At 37.6% G+C, this 25,172-nt stretch overlaps 1 protein-coding gene across 6 annotated transcripts in view; it reads left to right on the forward strand.

Annotated features, from left to right (window-relative positions):
• ATP2C1 (ATPase secretory pathway Ca2+ transporting 1) overlaps positions 1–25,172 on the forward strand; it is a 183,074-nt gene that overhangs the window by 122,846 nt on the left and 35,056 nt on the right. For all 6 annotated transcript variants that reach the window (XM_064277327.1, XM_023540036.2, XM_064277326.1 and 3 more), the window contains 4 exons: positions 14,550–14,705; positions 15,928–15,996; positions 17,145–17,220; positions 20,391–20,457. In XM_064277327.1, the coding sequence (XP_064133397.1) occupies positions 14,550–14,705; positions 15,928–15,996; positions 17,145–17,220; positions 20,391–20,457 (368 nt within the window). The remainder of the gene's footprint in view (positions 1–14,549; positions 14,706–15,927; positions 15,997–17,144; positions 17,221–20,390; positions 20,458–25,172) is intronic.

The raw sequence follows: 25,172 nt of genomic DNA on the forward strand, positions 1-25,172 counted from the left end.
TCTTTGCTGTTCTTCATGCGATCTTTGGATAATTTTGCAAGGCTAGCTGATCATTTGATCTCCTGAATGAAATAAACTGTTCATTATGGTTTAAAGGAACCAGAAAACTCCTTGGTCAATGTTGGGATATCATTAATTTCTCACTAACAAAGCAAATGGATTTCACTTTAGAGAAAGCGAGTGCCTGGACTTCTGCAATACAGCTCTCTTCTTGTGGACTGGACCCAAGATTAAGGTTGCCACTTCAGCATCGTCATGCTGCAACTCTGTGGTTCTTGTCATGAATTTCAGTGGGCAGTGTTTCAGATTTTGGCTGTAAATCTTAATTGGCTCCATAGCAACATCTTGTCAGCAAAATCAAGTGACCTGACTGCTGTATATCTTTTATCTGGTATTATCTATTCATAGGCTGAGACTAGCATTTGTAAATACTTTTAAAAGAAGGTTAATATTGATAACTTGAGGACTTTGTGTTTGTTTTTTCCTGCACGAGTCAGTTTTCCCTGGGAGAGAGCCAGTGTGTTCGTGGTAGTAACCTTTCCAGCTGAGGAGCCTGAGAGACCCACTGATAGACAGTAAGACTTAGAGGAACTGTTTTTTACTGGAAAACTTTGGGCCTGTTTTTCATCTTTTCCCTGAGAGCTTTTGTTTTAATTTTATTTTATTTGAGAACCGGCACCACTGGACAATCGGTGGTGGTCATTGGATTGGTCTTTAAATGAAGCAGTCTTGTATCCTATTTATATCTGCCAAACAGTGCTTTTTGCCTTTGTGAAAAATAGCATATTTTCCAGCTGAAGTTTATATTGGTATTTGAACAAAGACTGTTTTATAAAACAATGTGAAAGTCAGATGAAGGACTTTTATTTTTTTTGGTCTGTTGAAAATATTTTACCTCTTCACTTATAACTTTCTAACTAAGCCCAATTCAATACATTGCCTGAAATGGTAGCAAATTTTTCTTTCACAGAGAGTTCTGAATAAATACTTCCATTGACTTTTCTTTCGTGGTTTTATGTGCTTAGGGCTGCCCCATTGTCTTTGAGAAGTGTCTTCAAGATCTAGACGCTAGCTGCAACTGCCTTTTTTTTTAACGGAATTTTTGATCTTACAGTTTTCTGAATGTATCAGACTTCTTTCAGAGAATTAGTACCATTTGTGGGGCTGAGAGCCAGGATTTGGTCATTTTTATGACAGTAGATTATCAGATCATTTTAACCTGGGCAGAAAAGGTAGCTCCATTAGAGTCAAGGTCTACTGGGGCCAAGCCCAGAAGTCCAAACTCACACAAGCCAGTTGTCATTACGTATTGAGTGAGCTGTTTTTTACCTCATGAATCCAGGAAAATGGTTTGGCTCAGTGAATAGTTTTTGATATCCTCAGGGCTTGTTCTTTCCTGTTCCCTTGTTCTAAGGGGAAGTAAGAACCAAAGATAATGGGCATGGTTGAGCAGGTATAGATTACTTTGACCACCTCTTACCTGAACGGGTAAGTGATAGTCTTCTCCACTGAAACCCTCTTGACTTTTATCCCTATCTGTATATTGTACAGCCTTTTGTTAAGAACCACTCGTAAGCTGCTGCTTCTGTGTTAGGTAACTCCATTGGGAGAGCCATCTTTCTGTGTCAGAATATTCTGTCTTCCTGGATTACAAAATACATGTTGCATTTTCTCAATGAAAAACTTTATATTCTGGCAAAACCCACATTGCAATTCTGGTTTCATACTTTTCCAGAAAAGGATCTTTTCAAACATTTAATAGAATGTAAGCATGTAGTCATATTTATAATTTACTTCTGTTTGTAATGAAGCTGATTTAGGCAAAATGTGATCTGTTTCTTAAGGAATCAGCCTGTGACACGAAGCCACTTTAGCTATTGAGTAGACATTTGAGGGCCATGTACAGAGCGCTCTACCAGCCTTCAGAGCTAAGAAGTGAAAAAGACACAGTTTGGACCCTGTCTACTGGGAGATACCAAATTACAGGCAGCTGAGATGCAAGAAATAAAATGCTGCTTATGAAAGGAAATGAACTGACCACAAGAGCTTAGGCAACCACTGAACTTTTTAGGCCCCACTTTTCTAAGTGTGAAGTGGAGTTAGTTGTCTTAGGGCAGTGCTTCCCAAACTTTAGTGAGATAAGGAATCATTTAGGTTCTGATTCTGTAGGTTTGGGGTGGAGTCTGAGACTCTGGGTTCCTAACCACCTCTTGTTGTTGTTGTTAGGTGCAGTTGAGCCGGTTCTGACTCATAGCAACCCTGTGCACAACAGAACGAAACACTGCCTGGTCCTGTGCCATCCTTATAATCGTTGCTATGCATGAACTCATTGTTGCAGCCACTGTGTCAGTCCACAGGGTCTTCCTCACTTCTGCTGACCTTGTACTTTGCCAAGCGTGATGTCCCTCTCCAGGGGCTGATCCCTCCTGACAACATGTCCAAAGCATGTAAGACGCAGTCTCGCCTTCCTTGCTTCCAAGGAGCATTCTGGTTGCACTTCTTCCAAGACAGATTTGTTTGTTCTTCTGTAAGCCCACGGTATATTCAGTATTCTTCACCAACACCACAATTCAAAGGGTCAGTTCTTCCTCAGTCTTCCCTATTCATTGTCCAGCTTTCACATGCATATGTTGCAATTGAAAATACCATGGCTGGGATCAGGGGCACCTTAGTCTTCAAGGTGACATCCCTGCTTTTCAACACTTTAAAGAGGTCCTTTGCAGCAGATTTACCCAGTGCAGTGGGTCCTTTGAGTTCTTGACTGCTGCTTCCGTGGGTATTGATTGTGGATCCAAGTAAAATGAAATCCTTGATTAACTTCAGTCTCCTCTCTGTTTATCATGATGTTGTTCATTGGTCCAGTTGTGAGGGTTTTTGTTTTCCTTATGTTGAGGCTCAAGCCATAGTGAAGGCTGTGGTCTTTGATCTTCATTAGAAGGTCACCTAACCACCTCATAGGCCATGCCAATGTGCTGGTGCACCCACCACATCTTAAAAAAAATTTTTTTAATTGCTTTACTGAGATGTAATTCACATATCATATAATTCACACATTTAAAGTAGTTTTCAGTATATTCAGAGTTAAGTAATTACCACCACAATCTAATTGTGGAATATTTTCATCACTTCCAAAAGAAAACCCTTACCTTGAAGTAACTACTTTGTAGCCCTCCCCACACCCCAGCTCCTGGCGGCCACTAACCTGCTCTCTCTGTTTCTGTAGATTTGCCTGTTGGGGGCATTTCCTAGAAATGAAATCATACAATATGTGTTTGATTTCCTTCATTTAACGTAATGTTTTTGAGATTCGTCCATGTTGTGCTGTATATCAGTACTTTATTCCCTTTTATTGCTGAATAATATTCCATTGTATTTGTTTCCTGTTCCTCAGTTGATGGACATTTGCTTCTACTTTTTAGTTTAATAACGCTTCTATGAACATTAGTATACAAGTTTTATGTGAACACGTGTTCTTTGTATTTTTTTTTATTTATCTGGAGATGTGCTTTTATGTATCTAGGAGTAGAATTGCTGGCTTGTTTGAAAACTAACTTTTGGAGGAACTGCCAGACTATTTTACAAAGCAATCGCACCATTTTACATTCCTGTCAGCAGTGTATGAGGGTTCCAGTTTCTCTACATTCTTGACAAAACTTGTTACTGTCTGTCATTTCGAGTGTAGCTGTGGCTTTTAAAAGACCTTTCACATTTGGATTTATAATTCTTATTCTGATTGGGAACAAGATTGGATCCATGAAAGCCTTTTTTGAGGGAGAGCTGAATTTTGTAGAATGAATAGCGTTTTTTGAGTTCCAGAAGGGAGAGGAAGGAGATTGCTTCATGGCTTGGTGGTCCGAACATAATCATATAAAAGCATATGTAATGGAAGAATGTTGTGTGTGAAATAATATAGTAAAACACAAAATAAACTCATATTTTCTGTTTATTATGATAAAGGCTAGCAGAACATTTTTATTGCTTAATTCTTCAGCAGGGAGAAAAGATCTATTAAAAAAATCTCAGAAGGGAACAGATATATTATAAATTTATTTATGGACTTAAGTGTAATATTTTTTGCAAGGTAAATTTGATAATTTGTTTCATGGTATGTTACTGTCCCTCTTATTGTGATTTTATACTTAGATTTGTAAAAAAACACTTTACAGGTAGGTAGTGGGGATTTTAATTTAAGCATTAAAAGAAATTTAGTAGAATGTTTGAGAAAGGTATATAGTATACTTGTGGAATTTAGAAATATTCACGAAAAACAGTTCGATGTAGTCACACGTGTGCATTTCTGTGATAGCATTCATTTTTTTTTCTTTTTTATTAGCATAAACAACCCAGTAAGTGACTCCAGAGGTACTTAGAGCATTGAAATGCTTGTTCTCTTAGATTGGATAATAAGCTTTTACTGCCTAGTGCTTTGTTGTCTGATTTTTAGAGTTCAGTGGCTTCAAAACAGTGTGAAGTGAGGAATGCTATTCATGTTTAAAACACTGAAGAGAAAGAACATTTCCCCCCCATTAAGTCAGTAGCATTTAAAAAGGGAAGAAAAAACCAATGTGACTGTGTTACTGTCCACTTATTTTTTTTTAAGATTCTCATTTCACATTGGTTGGAAAGGACTGTTGCAAAAGTAGATCCCTTAAAACATTTTTTAAAATTCATTGTTTTATTCAGCTTTTTTTTTTCTTTTTTTTAGAGCATACCATGATAAGGCACTGTTCCAGGTGCTGGGGTTATACCTCTGGAAATAAAAAAATATAAAACAAAAACACAACGCACGTGCACGTACACATACCCCCCACAACTGCCTTCGTGGTGTTTACACAACCCAGTTGAGAGAGAGAAAAATAAATAAGATCAGTGCTATGATCTTGGTTTTGAGAAGGTTTGGAGCTATTTCTGGCTCAGGTATAATGACAATTAGGTGTCTTTTGAAATTTGTTTTAATAATTGTAGTGAGGTCATTGTTAGCTGAATCCTGGCTTTTGAACTATTGGCCACTTGATCAAATTCAGCCTGTGTGCTTGAGTCAGACAGATGATTGTTCATGCATGAATTTACCATGGGATAAAATCGATTTCTTGTTGCCTTTTCAATAATTTATAACACTTGGGTTGTCTAGGTTTTAAGTGTTGATAAGCTAGAGATCATGAAGAATTTTTTATTACATATTTCTTCGTTTAAATAAACAGAGGAATCTAATTTTAAGAAATGTTATCATAATAAGGCACCTGCAGATGAATATTTTGAAAAATTATTTTCTGAGGAAAGAAATCCATTTCTAATTTGCTTTTTAATGACTTTCAATTCTGGACTAGACAGGTGATTGGCTCAAGAGCATGCTGTGTACAAGCTGTTCTTTAGTTTAAGAACTTAATTATAGCTGCCAGTTGTTTCATATATTAATTTTTTAAAGTACTTTTTGTCATTTAGGAAACTTTTTGACTTTCATATATGCCTGTTTTCTGCCTAGTGTTTTTTACAGGAATAATAATCCTGTGAATTTTTTCAGCATTTTTATTCTGTAGGTGTTAAATATTCAGGTCATGGATTAGATATACATCTTGCTTATTATTTATATTCTGATTTTTGAACGGTGTCATGAGTTATTCTCTCACATCTATCAGAGTGCCTGAGGAAGAATGAAGAAAAAGTGAAAATCACTTTCTCTACTCATTAGCAACTCTTCTGAAGGTTTAATGTTTAAACTTTTGGCTAGTTGGCGTGAGGTTGATCCTTTGATTTTATTTTATCTTACCTTTCTCTCATCCATGCAGTGGATAAATGACTCTAATGTCTTATGAAATAGATTGTGACTTTGTTAAACTGTAATAGGTTTGCCTAATTTACTAAATATCACCCCTGGAAATGACCTCCTTCCCCCCACTCCCTCAAAATGCTGCCTCCTGCTAAAACTCTTGCAATCACTGGAACCTTTAGAAAATATTATAGTTCCAAATGAAGGAGCAAAGATAGATCAAGAAGCATAAGCAGTTTCAGAAAGTCATTAGGTTAACATTTGTTCACAGCAGTGTCCGTCATTTGTATTAAACTGCTTCCTTTTCTACTGAAGTTTGATTGGAGAAATTGTAATTTGAGCTTTTGAGGGATAGTGGTTCTATTTTTGAAAAAGATTTGTGTTTCAGGAGTGTGGAGCATATATTTTCCTTGTGGATTTGCATTCTGGTGGGGAAAGACGTACACAAAAGAGATGATGATAAAGCTTATGGAGAAAAATAAAACAGGGAAGGGAGATAGGGTTTGTCACATGTGGGGAGTAGAAAGTTGTAATTTAAGATTGAGTGGTTAAGGAAGGTCTTACTGAGAAGTTAATATCTGGGCAAAGACCAGAAGGGAGGTGGAAGAAAGAAATACCTTTTGTAATATGAAGTTGAGCGTGGGAATTAGCACCATGGCAGTAGATGCTGAAGAAAATTGAGGTCACCGTGCATCTGAGGAGAAAAGTACTAGAATAGGTTGCATTAAAAATAAAAGGACATTCCATGTTCATGGATTGGAAGAATTATAAGATGTCAGTACTATCCAAAGTGATCTATAGATTGAATGGAATCCTGATCAAAATTTCAACAGCTTTCTTTGCAGAAATGGAAAAGCCGGTCCTCAAATTTAATGGAATTTCAAGGGGCCCTGAATAGATAAAACAATCTTGAAAAAGAGCATTGAGGTAGTAGGACTCATACTTACTGATTTCAAAGTGTACTACAAAGCTATAATACTCAAAACAATCTGATACTGGTAAAATGATACACATATAGACCAATGGAATGGAATTGAGAGTTCAGAAATAAGCCCGTACATCTGCGGTCAGTTGATTTTCAATAAGGGTGCTAAGTTTCTTTAATGGGGAAAGAATAGTCTCTTCACTAAATGGTTGGATTTCCATATGCAAAAAACAATGAAGTAGGATCCATACCTTACACCATATATGAAAATTAACTCCACATTGATCAGTGACCTGAAATCATTAAACTGTTAGAACATAGCATAGGGGTAATACTTCGGTACCTAGTTTTGGACAATGGAGTCTTAGATGTGACACCAAAAGCATGAGCAACAAGAAAGACAAAATAGATAAATGGGACTTCATCAAAATCAAAAACATTTGTTTATCAAAGGGCTTTATCAACAAAGTGAAGAGACAGCCTAAAGTGTGGGAGAAAATATTTGGAAACCAGATTAAACCTCAGAAGGGTTTAATCTCCAGAATATATAAAGAACTCCTGCAATTCAACGACAAAAAGTCAACCCAAATTAAAAAAAAAAAAAATAGGCAAAGGACTTGAAGAGGTATTTCACCAAAGAAGATATATATAGTGGCCAGCAAATAAAGGATACTCAACATCATTAGTCATTAGGGAAATACAAATCAAAATGACAGTGAAATACCACTTTACCGCCACTGGGACGGCTGTGTATGGTGAAAGGATGCAACTCTGACGCGCATCTTTCCTGACTTTAAACCACGCAGTTTGCCCTTGTTCTGTTCAAACGACTGCCTCTTGATCCATATACAGGTTCCTCATGAGCACAATTAATTGTTCTGGAATTCCCATTCTTCACAATGTTATCCATAATTTGTTATGATCCACACAATTGAATGTCTTTGCATAATCATTAAAACACATGTAAACATCCTTGTGGTATTCTCTGCTTTCGGCCAGGGTCCATCTGACATCAGCAAAGATATCTCCGGTTCCATATCCTCTTCTGAATCTGGCTTGAATTTCTGGTAGTTTCCTGTTGATACACTGCTGCAGTTGCTTTTGAATAATCTGGAAAATTTTACTTGTGTGTGGTATTAATGATATTGTTTGATAATTTCTGCATTTGGCTCAATTACCTTTCTTGGGAATAGGTATAAATATGGATCTCTTCCAGTCAGTTGGCCGGGTAGCTTGTCTTCCAAATTTTTTGATGTAGACGAGTGAGCACTTCAGCGCTGCATCTGTTTGTGGAAACATCTCAGTTGGTGTTCCATCAACCCTGCTTTTCGCCAGTACCTTCGTGCTTTCTCCTTCAGTGCCAACGGTTCGTGATCATCTGCTACCTCCTGAAGTGGTTGAACATTGACCAATTCTTTTTGGTATAGTAACTGTGTATTCTTCCATCTTCTTTTGATACTTCCTTTGTCATTTAGTGTTTTTCTCGTAGCATCCTTCAGTATTTCAACTGTAGGCTTGAATTTTTTCTTTGGTTCTTTCAGCTTGAGAAATGGCGAGCATGTTCTTCCCTTTTGGTTTTCTAACTCCAGGTCTTTGCTCATGTTGTTACAGTACTTTGTCTTCTCGAGCTGCCCTTGGAAATCCTCTGTTCAGCTCTTTTACTTCATTATTTCTTCCTTTTGCTTTAGCTACTCAATGTTCAAGAGCAAGTTTCAGAGTCTCTTCTGACATCCATTTTGGTCTGCGTGGATTAAAGTCAGGAAAGGTGTGCTTCAGGGTTGTATCCTTTCACCATACTTATTCAATCTGTATGTTGAGCAAATAATCCAAGAAGCTGGACTATGTGAAGAAGAACAGGGCATCAGGATTGGAAGAAGACTCACTAATAACCTGCGTTATGGAGATGACACAACCTTGCTTGCTGAAAGTGAAGAGGACCCGAAGGACTTACAAATGAAGATGAGAGACCACAGCCTTCAGTATGGATTACACCTCAACATAAATAAAACAAAAATCCTTACAACTAGACCAGTAAGCCACATCATGATAAATGGAGAAAAGATTGAAGTTGTCAAGGATTTCATTTTACTTAGATCTGCCAGCGACGCCTGTGGAAGCAGCAGTCAAGAAATCAAACGACGCATTGCGTTGGGCAAGTCTGCTGCAAAAGACCTCTTTAAAGTGTTAAAAAGCAAAGACGTCACCTTGAGGACCAAGGTGTGCCTGACTGAAACCATAGAGTTTTCAGTCGCCTCATATGCATGCAAAAGCTGCACGCTGAGTAAGGAAAACCCGAACTGATGCTGTTGAACTGTGGTGTTGGTGAAGAATATTGACTATACCGTGGACCGCCAGAAGAATGAACAAGTCTGTCTTGGAAGAAATACAACCAGAATGCTCCTTATAAACAAGGATGGCGAGATTATGTCTCACATATTTTGGACACATTATCAGGAGGGATCAGTCCCTGGAGAAGGACATCGTGCTTGGTAAAGTAGATGGTCAGCAAAAAAGAGGAAGACCTTCAGTGAGATGGATTGACACAGTGACTGCAACATGGGCTCAAGCATAAAAATGTGATGATGACACCTGACCGGGCAGTGTTTCATTCTGTTGTACATAGGGTCATTAAGTCAGAACCAAACTGAGGACACCTAAGAACAGCAACGACAGAATGGCTGTTGTGAGAAAAATGGAAAATAACAAGTGTTGGAAAGGATATGAAGAAATTGGAACCCTTATCTATTGTTGGTGGAATTGTTAAAATGAAGCAGCCGCTGTGGGAGGTACTTTGGCAGTTTCTTAAAAGGTTAAACATAGACTTGCATATGACCCAGCAGTTCCACTCCTAGGTATGTATACGCAGAGAGATACAGTCAAGCGCCCCATAACATCTGTTCAGTAACATTCGACCTTATGTATGTCTGTGATCTCGTAAGGTTAAAATACAGTTCAGAAATTCTGATTGGAGAATTGGATGAAGTGGACGTAACTGGATGTAGCAAATGCCTGCGGCTTCCCACATGCAACACGTGTATCTCATGTCTCTTGGCTGAGCTGGTGCTGGGGGCTGAGTGGGGCAGGGTGACTCGTTTCACTTTTCCCGCTGCCACAGGGGCTTCTCGGAATCTGTGTACATCTTGCACCACCTGAACCTGAGTGGAGCTTCCCGGCAGTCCTGAGCAGTGAGTAGTTGGCCCCACCACAGACACCAGGCATCTGGGAGGGCGTGTAGGATGCTGAGGTGTGCTAGGCAGTGGGAGGCTGCCAGCACCAGGCCAGAGTTGTCAGAGGTTGGAGCTGCAACCCAGGTTCGTGGTCAGCAGGTGGGAGCCCAAGTGTCTGGATGCTGAGAGCTTTCAATTGGTGACCTGGTGTGGGGTGAGCACTCCTGCAGAGTCCTGAGGCCTTGGAAGGACGGGTGATCATCTAGGGTTAGGCATGCTGGAGGCGTCTGGAGCAGGAACCCAGGCATCCGAGCAGGAGGAGGTGTCTGGCGCTGCCAGGCATATAATGGTACCCCAGAACCATTAAACCCACTACTGTCGAGTCGATTCCGTCTCATAGTGACTCCATAGGGTTTCTAAGGCTTTAAATCCCTACAAAAAAAGACTGCCACGTCTTTTCTGTGGAGCTGCTGGTGGTTTTGAACTATTGTTCTTTTGGTTAGCAGTAGATCACTTTAACCACTGTGCCACCAGGGCTCCTTATATAATGGTACCAAACCCCTTGCTGTCGAGTCGATTCTGGCAACCCCATAGGACAGAAGAGCTTCCAAGGGGCGACAGGTGGATTGAAACTGCTGATCTCTCGGTTTGCAGCCCAGCTCTTAGCCACCGTGCTACCAGGGCTCCATATGATGGTATATAGTACATATATCATGTATATTACCTTGCCAGATATGTTAGCTGAGATACAATACTGTGTGTGTACATTATCTTGGATAGTCAGTACAGGTACACTACGGTACCCTGTATCTCTTTGCTAAGAACATAATATGGTGTTGGCACAACGTCCAAACCATGTAACATCCTATTTCACAGACTGTATCGTGGATGTTAAGCAATGCATGACTGTCCTTATGTATTAGTGTTCGTTGCAGCATTATTCACAATAGCCAAAAGATGGAAACAACCCAAATACTCAACAACAGACAAATGGAGAAACGTAGTAGTATGTGGCATATACATGCAATGTAATATTACTTAGCTATAAAGAGAAATAAAATTCTTATACGTCCTATGACATGGATGAACCTTGAAAACATTATAGTTAGTGAAATAAGCCAGACACAAAAGGAGAAATAATTGTATGACTGCACTGACACGAAATGTTTAGAATAGGCAAATGCATGGAGACCAAAGTTTCTTAGCAGTTACCAGGGGCAGGTGTGAGGAGAACAGGCATTATTGCCTACCTGAGTTCCTGTTAAGGGTGATGGAAAGTTTTAAGAATGGATGGAGGAGATAGCTGTCGTTGTAGAGGAAAAAGACCCCAGACTCAGATTTCATGAAAAGGTTTTTATTCAGCTAAGACAAAGATAATCGCTGCAACGAAGGATCCGCTCGCATGCACGGGGCGCAGGAGACTAGCAGCATCCACTGAATCACGATCGGGGTGTCTGACACACTGTCACAGAGGGAAGTGAGGTTGGACAGACACTCTGGCGGGTTAGTCGTTAATACCTTACTGTCCCCAGTGGGAAGCGTAACGTGTGGGGATATATGACTGGTTTAAAAGAGCCTTTGTTGGCTAGATACCATTTAGTTACTGTGGGGAGGTTTCTCTGCGAAGGAGCTGGCGTCATCTGTTCTTGGCTTAGTGACTTGCAGTGGGTTTCCAGGTGAGTCATAAGGAAATTGCAATAAGCTCCTTTCTGAGAGCGTAACTTCCCTGTAGCAGAGCCCCTTGGTTGGTCAAGATAAAGTGCGCTTCATGGAACATTCCTCCAAGTAGGGGAAATAATTAAACAATGAGTTTCGGCTTGCACTCTCATTTCTTCCTGAAACTACATAATGATTAACTTTTAACAAATGCTCACACAAAATGGATTCTAGCATCAACTATAACCTTAAACAAATTCTTACATAAGTTGGATTTTAGGCCTGAACCCTACTTTTGCTTCTCTTCGTCTGGTTAAGACCTCATATAGTTTTAAAGTCTCCATATCATTGTACAACATGGTGAATATAATTAATGTCACTGAGTTGTGCATGTGGAAATTGTTGGAGTGGCAAATGTTTTATTATACGTATTTAGCACATTAAAAAAAGGAGAAATTCCTTAAAATCAACTTGACGTACATAAAAATTTGCCCAGGGCTGACCTTTCACCTACGGAAAGGAGACAGGAAGATGTGCTGTTACTTCGTTTCCACCACATGTATACCCCAGTTTGCAAACTTAGAATTTAAGATAACATTGTTAGCATCATGCTTCATGATGTTTTCCACATTCCAAAGTGGAGATGAGAACAAACATGTGAACACAGCCTGTTCTATGCACTGGGATGCCTGGACAGGAATTCCACATCACCAAGTGACAGTCAGAATTCGATGATTTCTTGACGACGCTGGGATTGTAAACTATGTTCCCAGTCTTAATCATTTTCCTAGTAAACTTTATACTTTTGGGATTGATCACGTTTTTTTCTTGGTTAATTTTCTTAATAAAAGATGAATTTATGCTTCTTAAAATTTTTTTTGTTAGAAAGTTCAAATTCATATATTTGAGCATTAAATTTTATTAAAGTAATGGTTACTTGGTTTCTCAAACTTGATGTAAATGTGTATACTTTTCTATAATCTTGAAAGGAGAAAACCATTTGGTGTCTAGTTTTTATCTAGGACTTATTCTTAAGGTCTTTAGTAGAGAAAGAATCATTTCATGAAAGGAAAAAAATTAACTGGTTAAAGTAAGTAGTAATTTAATGTAATTCCAACTCAATTTTGTACTTTGCTGCTATTTTAACTCTTAAAGTATGTTCTCTTAAGATACCTTATTACCTGTATTATAGAATAACTGATTTCTTATATATTATTAAATGCTAACTCTGTGCCAGACAATTTGCAAGAGTTTGGATATTTGTTTTATAAGAGTTTTAATTAGTGATTAAAACAATGTGGTCTCTACCCTCTTTATGCTAACATTCTTGTGGGAGAGACAGACAAAAAGCGTATCTTATTGTTTGACCTCATATGATCTTCCTAGCTTGTAGGTGCACATTTGGCATTGTTACAAACATTTCATTTACCCGTTTTCTGTTTCTTGGGCAGTGAAAAACAGAAAAACCAAACTTGTTGCCTTTGGGTCAATTCTGACTCATAGGACAGAGTAGAACTGCCGCATAGGGTTTCCAAGGAATGCCTGGTAGATTCGAACTGCCAACCTTTTGCTTAATGGCCATAGCTCCTAACCAGGGTTTTCTGGGCAGGGAGAGGGATTTCTAAACTGTAAATTTCCAATTGAGGATAAGCTCCCTGGGGCCAGAGAACATGTCTTGTTTGTTGTATCCATATTAAGTAGCACTGTACCAGGTACAGAGTAGGGACCCAGGTACTTAAATAAATGATTATATGGATTTTAATCCCTACTGTTTTGTAGGAATTACTGTCTCAAAACAAACCTTATTCCTGTGAGGCTTTAGGGCCCTTCTTCAAACCATGTGAACCTCTTCATTCCCCTATCTCTTCTTGTGGACTTGCTCAGCTGAGCTGTTTTTAGCTGTGTACTCTTTGCTTCTCTCCCTTTAGTTATTTGAAGTGCCCACCATAACGTTCCTTTCTGAGGTGATTGAAAATTGTTTTAATAGCTGAATTTCTTCTCTCTTTCTTGAAATGTCAGCAGAGTCTATAAAAAAAATCAAAATGTGCTAGTTTCCTTCCAGTTGTTTTTGTCACCTGAAAGTGCCTTTGATAATCTTATATTTTTGAAACAGACAGATGAGATCTATACAGCTAGTAGCTACATTGTGTGATTTAGACAAATCTCATTGGTTATATGTTCTTGGTAGTTTGAGTTCTAGTTAGGAATTTATAATTATATAGAAAAAAAAGAGACGTAAGGGCCCAAATCCCCTTTTTCTTCCTTACCAGCTTGTCTCCTGCACTAGACAAGACTGATTGCTATTGTGCTGTGACCCTCCTTTTCTGTAGAATTTAAAAAAATTTTTAAATTTAAAAAATTCTTACCCTCCTCAATGGCCGTTGGCCTAAGGTTGAAGCTGAAGAGCCAAGTCACTGATAGGACTAATAAAGCTATGCTTTTCCTCTCTTTTTAAAAATACCTAGGGTATCCATGATCTCCATGGAGGCATATATGTATACATTTTGATTCTTACTAACTTTTATTTGGAATAAATGCAGGGAAGTATAGCAAGAAGAATTTCATGGATATTGACCTCAAAATGATGAAATGATTTCTTTTTTAACTCTTTATTCATGTTTCTCATTTTATCATCTTTGGTTTTATATCTGCCAAACACATTTCCAGAACTTTAAATCATGTCAAAATTAGGACATCATATTTTATTATTAAAGAGTTTAGTTTTCTCTTGATAAAGACCAGGTCTCAGCTAGTGTTTCCTTTTCCCTGGTTATATTTGAAATTTAGCCTGATCTAGTCTCATGGTGTAGCAGCCAGCTTTTCATGTCTTGGATTTTGCTCATTTAACTTCATTTTTAAATATGGGTGTATATATTCTGGTCTTCTGTCTTTGAGTAATGGGTATTATATAAGATATAGATGATCAATAAAAACGGGATGTTTGAGAAAGAAGTGATGGCTATGAACTTTTGAGATGGTAGGTATAGCGCCGAGAATCTTCAGGCTTGAACTAACAAAGGTTTTGTTCTCCAAGGCTGTGGATCTTTCCATTGATGAGTCCAGCTTGACCGGAGAGACCACTCCTTGTTCTAAGGTGACAGCTCCTCAGCCAGCTGCGACTAATGGAGATCTTGCATCAAGGAGCAACATTGCCTTCATGGGAACACTGGTCATTTGTGGCAAAGCGAAGGTATTTTTTTTTCCTTGTTTTAAAAAAAGTAGTTCCTTTCTTTTCAACCATTTTCTCAAATACTGTTTTACTAATTTTATGCCATTTTCCAAAATATATGGCAGAAATGACAGTATGAAATACCTAACTAATGGGAGCTATTTGTGAGCCTGGGAAGAAGCTTTGTCCATAGTTTTGTCATTTACCAGATATAATGGGTCTTTTAAAAGCATAGTCCTCGGTACCTGTTCCTTTTTTGACTTAGAGTGGTTCATGGACTGCTGGTTAAAGAAATTTTTAGTATTTAGTTGATATGGTACTGGCTGTGAATATTCTGGCTACATATTGTTTACCTACTGATTGTCTTCAAATACTTTATTTCTTTGATTCTGATATTCACAGAACAACTGCATTTGAGTGGAAGAAATCATATTAGCTGTCTATATTGAGTATAAGAGATTCAGATTTCAGAAATATTAAAATAGGCAAAAATGGGCCCCAGAATTGAGGCAGTATTATTTTAGTGAAATATTTGCTTTCACAGTTTGCATCAGAAGAAGTAAATACTAATGATGTATAGTAACACTGAAAAGTAAGCTGACCAGGAACATTGGATGTGAGTGTCAGGCATCTCCTCTGTGGGCTAGCCTTTAAAGTAAGCTGACCAGGAACGTTGGATGTGAGTGTCAGGCATCTCCTCTGTGGGCTAGCCTTTAAAGTAAGCTGACCAGGAACGTTGGATGTGAGTGTCAGGCATCTTCTCTTTGGGCTAGCCTTTAAAGTAAGCTGACCAGGAACGTTGGATGTGAGTGTCAGGCATCTCCTCTGTGGGCTAGCCTTTAAAGTAAGCTGACCAGGAATGTTGGATGTGAGTGTCAGGCATCTCCTCTGTGGGCTAGCCTTTAAAGTAAGCTGACCAGGAACGTTGGATGTGAGTGTCAGGCATCTTCTCTTTGGGCTAGCCTTTAAAGTAAGCTGACCAGGAACGTTGGATATGAGTGTCAGGCATCTTCTCTTTGGGCTAGCCTTTAAAGTAAGCTGACCAGGAACGTTGGATGTGAGTGTCAGGCATCTTCTCTTTGGGCTGGCCTTTAAAGTAAGCTGACCAGGAACGTTGGATGTGAGTGTCAGGCATCTCCTCTGTGGGCTGGCCTTTAAAGAAAGGGGATGAAAGGGTTTGATTTTTGATTGAGAGAGGTGATTCCATCTGAATGTCAATGTATTTTTCTTTTTTCCCTCCTAGGGTATTGTCATTGGAACAGGAGAAAATTCTGAATTTGGAGAAGTTTTTAAAATGATGCAAGCAGAAGAAGTGAGTATTTACCTCTCTAGTTCAAATCTGAAATTCTTCACTGTAAGTAGAGGAAAGAGAATATTGGTGGGTTATTTCATGTACTGTGGAAGCCGTATTTTATTCAGAATATTAGTCTCTGCTTAGCAACATAACTGGAAAGTCTTTTATTGAGTACCTGAACTGATACAGTATTCTAAAACGTTTTGATTTTTATTCATTGTTTATGGTGGAAAAGGTTTGTGGCCAATCATTTAGAGATCTTACTCTTTTTAAAAATTAGCTTTATCATATCAGTTTTAAGGATTACTGATTAATATGTTTGTACTTCAGAACATTTCTTCTACCAATATTTTCAAATTTACATAATTCCAAGCAAGGAAAATAAAAAGATTGCCTAGTACAATAACCTAAAAGATATTCTTGGTAAACGGTGTTTTGAAGATTAGTTCTTTCTGATTTAAAATACTTTTCTATATATAAAAAATTGTATTCTGCAAATACCATATTCCAAAAAAATCACATGGATTTCTCAGGTTACCTTCTAAGACTCCAGTATCTGATGAAGTGTGAAAATCCATTCCAAAAAGCTTGACAGTGAAGGGAAGACTGGGTGGGGAGGGGGTCAGGGAGTGAATGGGGTAAAAAGTCTTGGGCCACTAGTCTGTTGGTCAACACAGAAAGTGAACAGATTAGAAAACCAAGTGAGGGGACAGCTGGTGGTATAAAGTCCGGGAAAAGTTGGTAGATGGGAGAATAAATTTTTCCTCAAAGAGAAGCACAGGAGAATAGATTTTTTCAAATAGACTTTTTGAAATTGAAGAGTTTTTGCCTTCCCTTGCTGCGAGACCTTAGCCATTGTTTTATGTCTCTAAGTCTCAGTTTCCTCAGTGAAGGTGGTCATGTTTATCTTATGGGAGAGCTGTGTGGTTAACTGAGACCTGGGTATGTTAAGCACTTAGCAGAGTTCCTGGCATCTGGTAAGGCTTGGTAAGTTTTAGTTACCGTAACAACAGTAGCCGATGTCTATTTACCTGGCATTTTAAATGGTTTCACCGATATCATTTTTAAGCATCTGATTTTTTTTGAAAAGGAGACATTTGTGTTTACTTATATTAAAATGGTGTTTGCCCAGTAATTGTGATGACACTTCTCTCCACTTTGGCAAGGCCCCAAAAACTCCTCTACAGAAGAGCATGGACCTCTTAGGAAAACAACTTTCCTTTTACTCCTTTGGTATAATAGGTAAGAGAAGAGTGAGTATGTCTATCTCATATTTTTACTTTGCTTTTCTTTTTTGGTGGGGGAGTGAGGGGCTATTGTAGTCCTGTTTCATTTGGTTTTTTTTTTAGCTTGCTACTTTTTTTAGAATCATTATAAAACTAATGCCCAGCTATGGTGCCTTTTTTTTTTCTTTTTTACAAAGAATAAATAAAACTTCATATAATCTCTGTAATGAGAGGGGATTTCTATAAACATTTTAGGGTTTTCCTTCTAGTCTTTGAGAAAAATATGAGAGTTTTTATGGCTTACCTTTTTTTTTAAAACGTCTCATCGTGAATATCCTGTCATTAGGTAGTGCTCACCTAAGACATATTTAAAGCCTCCATTGTATGAATACATATAATCGAGTCTCTTTTAGGCATTTAGGTTGTTTTGAGTTTTTTTTTTAACTCATGTAAATAATTCTTCAGTGCAGGTATTTATTTTTTGTGAACACCTCATTTCCTTAAGGTAAATTGTTAGAAGTGATATTATGTGGTCAAAGGGTTCGTATGTAATTTTTAGACAAGTTTTTAAAGGCACCTGCTTTGTATAGCAAGCTGTACCCTTCATGAGCAGGTTAAAAGTACCTCTCTTCTAGCACTCTTGCCAACTTTGTTATTAATTTCATAGGTGAATAAAACGCCACTCATTATTTCATTGTGTAGTTTATTATTAGAGAAACTGAACAGCTTTTCACATGTGTCTTGTTCCTTTTTATTTTATTTTATGACTTACCAATCCCTCCCTTTTGTCCCTTCTTCTTTTGTGGCTTGAGTCATAGATTGGTAAGAGTTCTTTATATAATTGCAATATCAATCTTTTTGCTGTTTAAGTTATAAGTTTTGGTTTTTGGTTCATTTTCAAATTGTACTTGAGGGATGTGTAACTTCGTGGGGATAGAGGAAATACAGCACAATTTAAACAGCCCCTTGCCCTGAGCTCCTTATAGCCCCCTGCCATTGCGAATTATGCAATTATGGTTTCTGTGTTTGTTTTGTTCATAAAGGGTTTTCCAAACTTATGATTGTAAAAATATTTATTTAAACATTTTTCTGCTACTTTAGATTTTATTTTAGACACTTAAATTTATCTGTTATACTTAGAATTTATCACATGGCATGAGGTAGAGTTATAGCTTTCTTACTCAAAAGTTAATTATTGAGACCAGAAGAACTGGTTGGTGCCCGGCCATAACCGATAACTGCCCTGACAGGGAGCACAACAGAGAACCCCTGAGGGAGCAGGAGATCAGTGGGATGCAGACCCCAAATTCTCACAAAAAGACCATACTTAATGGTCTGACTGAGACTAGAGGAATCCTGGCGGTCATGGTCCCCAAACCTTGTGTTGGCCCAGGACAGGAACCATTCCCAAAGACAACTCATCAGACATGAAAGGGACTGGACAGTGGGTAGGAGGGAGATGCTGATGAAGAGTGAGCTATTTGTATCAGGTGGACACTTGAGACTGTGTTGGCACCTCCTGTCTGGAGGAGGGATGGGAGGATAGAGAGAGTTGGAAGCTGGCAAAATCGTCACAAAAGGAGAGACTGGAAGGGCTGACTCATTAAGGGGAGAGCAAGTGGGAGTACGGAGTAAGGTGTATATAAACTTATATGTGACAGTTTGACTTGATTTGTAAACGTTCACTTGAAGCTCAATAAAAGTTAATAATAATTAAAAAAATAGTGAATTATCCCAGTACCATCAATTCTATAGTTCATTCTTTATTCAATGAATTGAAATGACATTTTTATTGTAATTAAACACTTGCCTCTATTTCTGGAATTCTTTTTTACTTCTCATTCTTCTACCATGCTATTTTTAATTATTCTAGCTACTTTATTGTCTTAAAATCGATAAATTTTAAAGCAGTGTTTCTGCTGTACAGGCTCAGTGAAGTAATTCTGTAAACATTAATTCCATTGATCATCTGTCTTCATAAAGTAGAAGGTAGGAAGGTAATTAGCTGCTCTCGCTGAGCTAATGTGGATGTTCTCATAACACCCTTTATTTAATTCTTGCTATTTATTTTCTAGAATTTTTGTAGTAAATTTAATAAAGGGCATTCCAGCGAATTAAATCATGCTGGACTCAATGGCACTGGGTTAGTCTATATTAACACTACACTGTGGTAAAAAAAAAAAAAAAAAGGCAAAAACCCTCAATTTAGTGATAAAAGGCTTTCAACTTTATCACTGCCTGGTTCTGTGTTAGTATAATGCATTGGACATAATTTTCCTTGGCAAGATATTATATGGAATAGAACCTACATCAGTGGTTAGCAGACTTTTTTTTGGTAAATATTTTTGACTTGTAGTCCATGTGGTCTGATGGAAATAATCAACTCTGCTGTCAGTGGAAAATCAGCCATAGAAAGTATGTACATGAATGGGCGTGGCTAGGCAGGAGGCCCATAGGTGATGGTTTGCTGACCCCTGGTATAATTCATTGGACATAGTTTTTTCATCAGGATAGTATTTGGGGTAGGATCTTTGAGAGCCATGATCTGGATCCTTGTTTTGTAGTTGTACAAAGATGAAGAAAAATTTGTTTTAAATGTCTGTATTGTTCTAGAATACAATCTCAAGATTGGTTTATTTTATTAAACCTCAGATGATACTATGTTTTCTTGTTTCTCACAAGCTCAGTGGTGCCCTGTATTCTTAAAGATTAAAGTAGCGGGCATGGAATCAGCTGTTTGGCTTATGTTAGTGGATTTTTTATTTTTAAATGTCATGAAAGGAGTAATTTTTAAATGTTAATGCAGTTTGAAATGTCCTAAGTAAGGTGCATCACTGAGCCAAGTCCTGAGTGCTTCTTATTTTATATTCTGTGAAAATACCAACTATGTTTTCTTACACTGGGGATTCCCAGATGTTATTGCTTTAAGGGATGAGAGGGAGCAAAGGCAACAAAAGGTGGTATTTTGTATGTGCATGTGTCCACATCGCTGACCTTAATCTCCCTTACTTAATGAATTTTTGTAATATATTGTATACCTTCCCTTTTATGTCAAGAGAATTTTGGATACCATCAACTTGATAATATCAAGGGAACTTTTGTATACTGTCAACTTGATACTGTGTCCTTTCTATGCCTAGTTGATTTTATATAAAAGGAAAAACTAGCCCTTTGATTCTTTTTCAGGTATAATCATGTTGGTTGGTTGGTTACTAGGAAAAGATATCCTGGAAATGTTTACTATTAGTGTAAGGTAAGTTTTGATAGTTTGCTTATAAAGTGCAAACTATTTCTCTGATAGGTATAGTTTGCATTTCAGTATGGTGGTCTGTATCATATGAGCACGTAGAAGTACCTCTAACTACTTAAATTGTTTCAAAAGTCGTATATTGAAATGATACCATGGGAAAATGAAAACCTTCATATATGGCAGTGAAAAAAATCCACACCAGATGTCTGGAATTATCAGCCCAGTATTGCATTTTTAAATATAAATAGACAATTAAAGATTGCCAAACTGAAAACTAACAGCATGAAAGAGAAAGACCAAAATAATGAAAGTTAAATAATCTCAAAGGCAACAGAAAAATTCAAGACATAAAGAGAAATTAAAAATAAACAGAAAATGTATTTTCACAGATTTGTGAAGAAACTACATCCATGATTGAGGGAACAAATTGCTGTAGAAAAAGATTAGCGAACCAAAAAGGATTTTTATAAATTAAGATTATGATTGCTGAAATTAAAAATTCAATTCAAGGGCTATAATATGAAGTCAAAGAGATCTGCCACAAAATAGAGCAAAAAGTCAGAAGCAGAATGAGATAAAAGTGACAAAGAGGAATAATTCAGGAAATATCACATTTAAATAATAGGAGTTTCAAAAAGAAAGACATAGAAGGAAATTGAGAAATAATACATGAATATTTTCTTGAACTGAGGTGAGATATGTAGTTTGAAAGAGATTGCCAGATGCCAGGCAGGATGGGAAAACCTGCAACCTAGATACATCACTGTGAAACCAAAGGGGACAAACAAGTGAGATCAGCTACAAAGCCAGAGTAATTAGACTGGCATTAGACTTCTCGTTAGCAACTGCAGCTTCCACCAGGTGGTCTTTTTAGTTTCTAGTAGACAGACTCCCAAAACTCTCATAGGCCACCTCTGGTACCTGTCTACTCAGACGGATATGGGACAGGAACGTACAGTGTAACTTTAGGCATCACTCTTCTGAGAGAGTCCTGCACAGCAGCTCATATAGCAGTTAGCTCACGTATAAGGACATGAGCTCGACATTGTGAGTGCAGGAACCGTGCTGGGTTAATAGGTAGAGTTTCCCAGGTGCCTGCAAAAGGGACGTGTTCAGTTACAGGGGTCACCACACTTAGGAAACCCAAAGCTATGGCTTCCTATAGGAACTCTAGAGAGAATTTGTCAGGGGATGTGTATCATAAGCAATGTTGCCTAGCAACATTGTTGACACACTACGCTTATCAGCTCATTAGAAGAACAGAGCTAGGGAGTTAAATACAGGTGAAAAACAGGTATTATCTTGTTAACCCTTCGTCCACAGCAACATTGTAAAACATTAGAAGACAGTGGGGCAGTCCTACTAAATTATGAGGGAAAATTATTGTAAATTTATAAATGTATGCCTCGCCAAAGTGTCAGTCTAATTGATTACAAATAGATAAGCAAGTACTGAAAATTTGTCTCCCACCTATTCTTGTATGAATTTAAGGGTGAAAGAAAGGACGATGATGATGTGTGGCATATAAGAAACTAGGTGGAACTAACCTAGACATGTAAGGAAAAAAAATCCTGGATGCCAGTTACATAGCAGGCCTACAGGGTAACTGGTTCAGGTGTTAGAATGAAAAATCAATGGATTTCATGAAGAAAAATGGAATGGATTAGAAGGAATAAGTAGAATGAATAAGAAATTAAAAGATGTCTGTGATGTGGTGAATCAACCTTTAGTAAATTATTTATTGAACTCTTGGCTTTTGAGGGTTTTTTTTTTTTTTGGAGCAGTGTTAATTATAAAGATTGACTTTTATTTCTTCAAAGTTGTCTAAAGAACAAAAGGAAATTTTACTATTTTTTTGAAATAAAATAAAACTCATTCTGTCTTGCAGTTACCATGTGGGCCTGTTAGACCCTTTTATAAATCTGAGATATGTTATGGCATCTTTAGCGACCTTATTTTCCCAGTATCTTGAAACATTTTTCTAATTCATCACCCTAAGAAGTATTTTAACAGTTATTCCCAAAAAAGACTAAAACAGTAAGGAAATGGGAGAGTGATGGAATTTCTCAGAAGGTTGGTTTGACAATAAATCACTGCTTTTTTTTTATTCTATTATCCTTTAGTTTTCTTATTATGTTGCCCTCAAAGTATTGCCCATCATTTAAGAAGGTATAAAAGATGTATGGAGACAAAATCTTTGTAGTCTTTTTTTTTTTTTTCAAGCTTCCATTGAATAAAGTTGAGGATTCAGAATTTTTCATTTTCTACCATAATGGCAGAGAGAAGATTTGAGAGAGAAGACTTCATAGTTATTAGACAAATCAAAAAATAAATGCTAGGGGAGATATAAAACCACTGTAGGCTCTAGTGATGAGGGTGAAGTTGATCGTGTGTGCAGTCTCAGACTTTGAGCCTGGATGATGATAGCCTAGATTTTCTCAGACCTCTGAATTGATGAGTGAACACTGTATTTCTAAGGACAAAAAAGAAATAGCTATTCTCTTTCAGTTAGTCATTCTACCGGAAGGAATTCATCATTCAGTGTTTTCTGACCAGAACCTAGGCTATTAGTTTTGCTGAGAGGATGTATGACAGTATTCTTTCATCTTTTATGATGTTTGTTTACCAAAATTTACTCGAATTGGTTTATAAGTGGAGAAACATTGAAGGTTGGTGTGAATATAAAGATGATTAAAAGAAAATAGATGATACAGAAATGAAAAAAATCATTGGATCCATCATTGTAATTAGTGTTTATAACCCTAATACAAAGATGTTTTGCAGTGTTTTGTAAATATTGCGTTTCGATGATACAAGTACAAAGAGAGGATCAGAATTCATAAGCCAGAACCTGTTAGAAATGTTTTTGAAACCTGAAGTCAGCATTTCTGAAATAAATAGTTCAGGTTCACTGATGACAGTTGATGAGTGGTTATATCCACAGGATGTTTCCCATTTTAGATATATATTTTATGTATACTATTTATATATATAAAAAACCAAAACCAAACCCACTGCCATCCAGTCGATTCCGACTCATAGCGACCCTATAGGGACAGGGTAGAACTGCCTGATAGAGTTTCCAGGGAGTGCCTGGTGGATTCGAACTGCCGACCTTTTGGTTAGCAGCTGTAGTAGCACTTAACTGCTATGCCACCAGGGTTTCCATATATATATATGTATATATATATATACACATATATATATACACACACACACACACACACACACACACACACACCCCTTCAAAACCAAGAAAATAAGGAATACAGTTTTGGGTTTAAATTCAAATGAAAATTTCTAATAAAATTTTTTGCTCTCTGTCATGGATTGAATTATGTCCCCCAAAAATGTGTGTATCAATTCGGCTGGGCTGTAATCCCTGGTATTGTGTGATTTTCCTATATATTGTAAATCCTAACTCTGTGATGTTAATGAGGGAGGCTGGGTGGCAGTTGTGTTAGTGAGGCAGGACTCAGCCTACAAGATTGGATTGTGTCTTGAAGCAATTTCTTGAGATATAAAAGATAGAAGCAAGCAGAGAGACAGGGCAACCTTATACCACCAAGAAAGGAGTGCTGGGAGCAGAGCGCATCCTTTAGACCCAGGGTCCCTGTGCTGAGAAGCTCCTAGTCCGGGGGAAGATTAGTAAGGAGGTCAACAGAGAAAGCCTTCCTCTGGAGCTGACACCCTGAATTTGGACTTTTAGCCTACTTTACTGTGAGAAATAAATTTCTCTTTGTTAAAGCCATCTACTTGTGGTGTTTTTGTTATAGCAGCACCAGATGTCTAAGACGTTCTCCCTTTATTATTCTGTAAGTTATTTGTAAAATGACTTAAATATAAAGTATTTAAAGGTCCAGCATATAGTACATGATGATGACTGTTTTTCCTGGTATGGAAGTGAAAGAAAAGAGGATTCCATTTTAGCTAGGGACATTCACTTAGAGGAGACCAAAAGAAACAAGAAAGTGTTGATAGTATATATTTCTTGACTCCTCAGTGTTCACTGTTTAGCCATTGGTATTGTAAGCATTGCTCATTAGCATTCGACTTTAAGAATCCACCTGTAGAAGAGGTAATTACGGTTATAGAGCAGGATGATAAAAGTTACCGAGGTAGATTACGTGAAAGAAAAAGTAGGTAACAGAAACTGGGAAGTAGAAACAAGAGGGAACAGTGGTAGAGTGAAGGAAAGGGGTGCTTGTGTCCTCATCTGTAGCAGAGTAAACAGAGATGTAAGTAGCAATGAAACAAGAAATAGAGACCTAAGTAGATTTTTAAAATTACAAAGGAAAATAGATAATTTACCTTTTTAACCATTTTGAAGTGTTCAGTTTAATGATGTTAAATACATTCACGGTGTTGTACAACCATCACTATTACCTTGTTCTAAAACTTTTTCATCACTACAAAAGGGAACCCCATGCCCATTAAGCAGTTGCTCACCATTCTCTCCCCCAGCCACTGGCAACTACTGAACTGCTTTCTGTCTCTGGATTTCACTATTCTGGACGTTCTGTATAAGTGGAATTATACAATAGTAGTCTTTTGTATCTGGCTTCTTTCATTTAACGTAATGTTTTCAAGACTTATCCACGTTGTAGCATGTATCAGTACATCATTTCATTTTACATCTGAATAATTTTCCATTGTATGTGTATACCACATTTTGTTCATTCATCAGTCAGTGAGTATGTGGGTTGTTACTACCTTTT

This window comes from Loxodonta africana, chromosome 27, assembly GCF_030014295.1.
Source record: "Loxodonta africana isolate mLoxAfr1 chromosome 27, mLoxAfr1.hap2, whole genome shotgun sequence".
Lineage (NCBI taxonomy): Eukaryota > Metazoa > Chordata > Mammalia > Proboscidea > Elephantidae > Loxodonta > Loxodonta africana.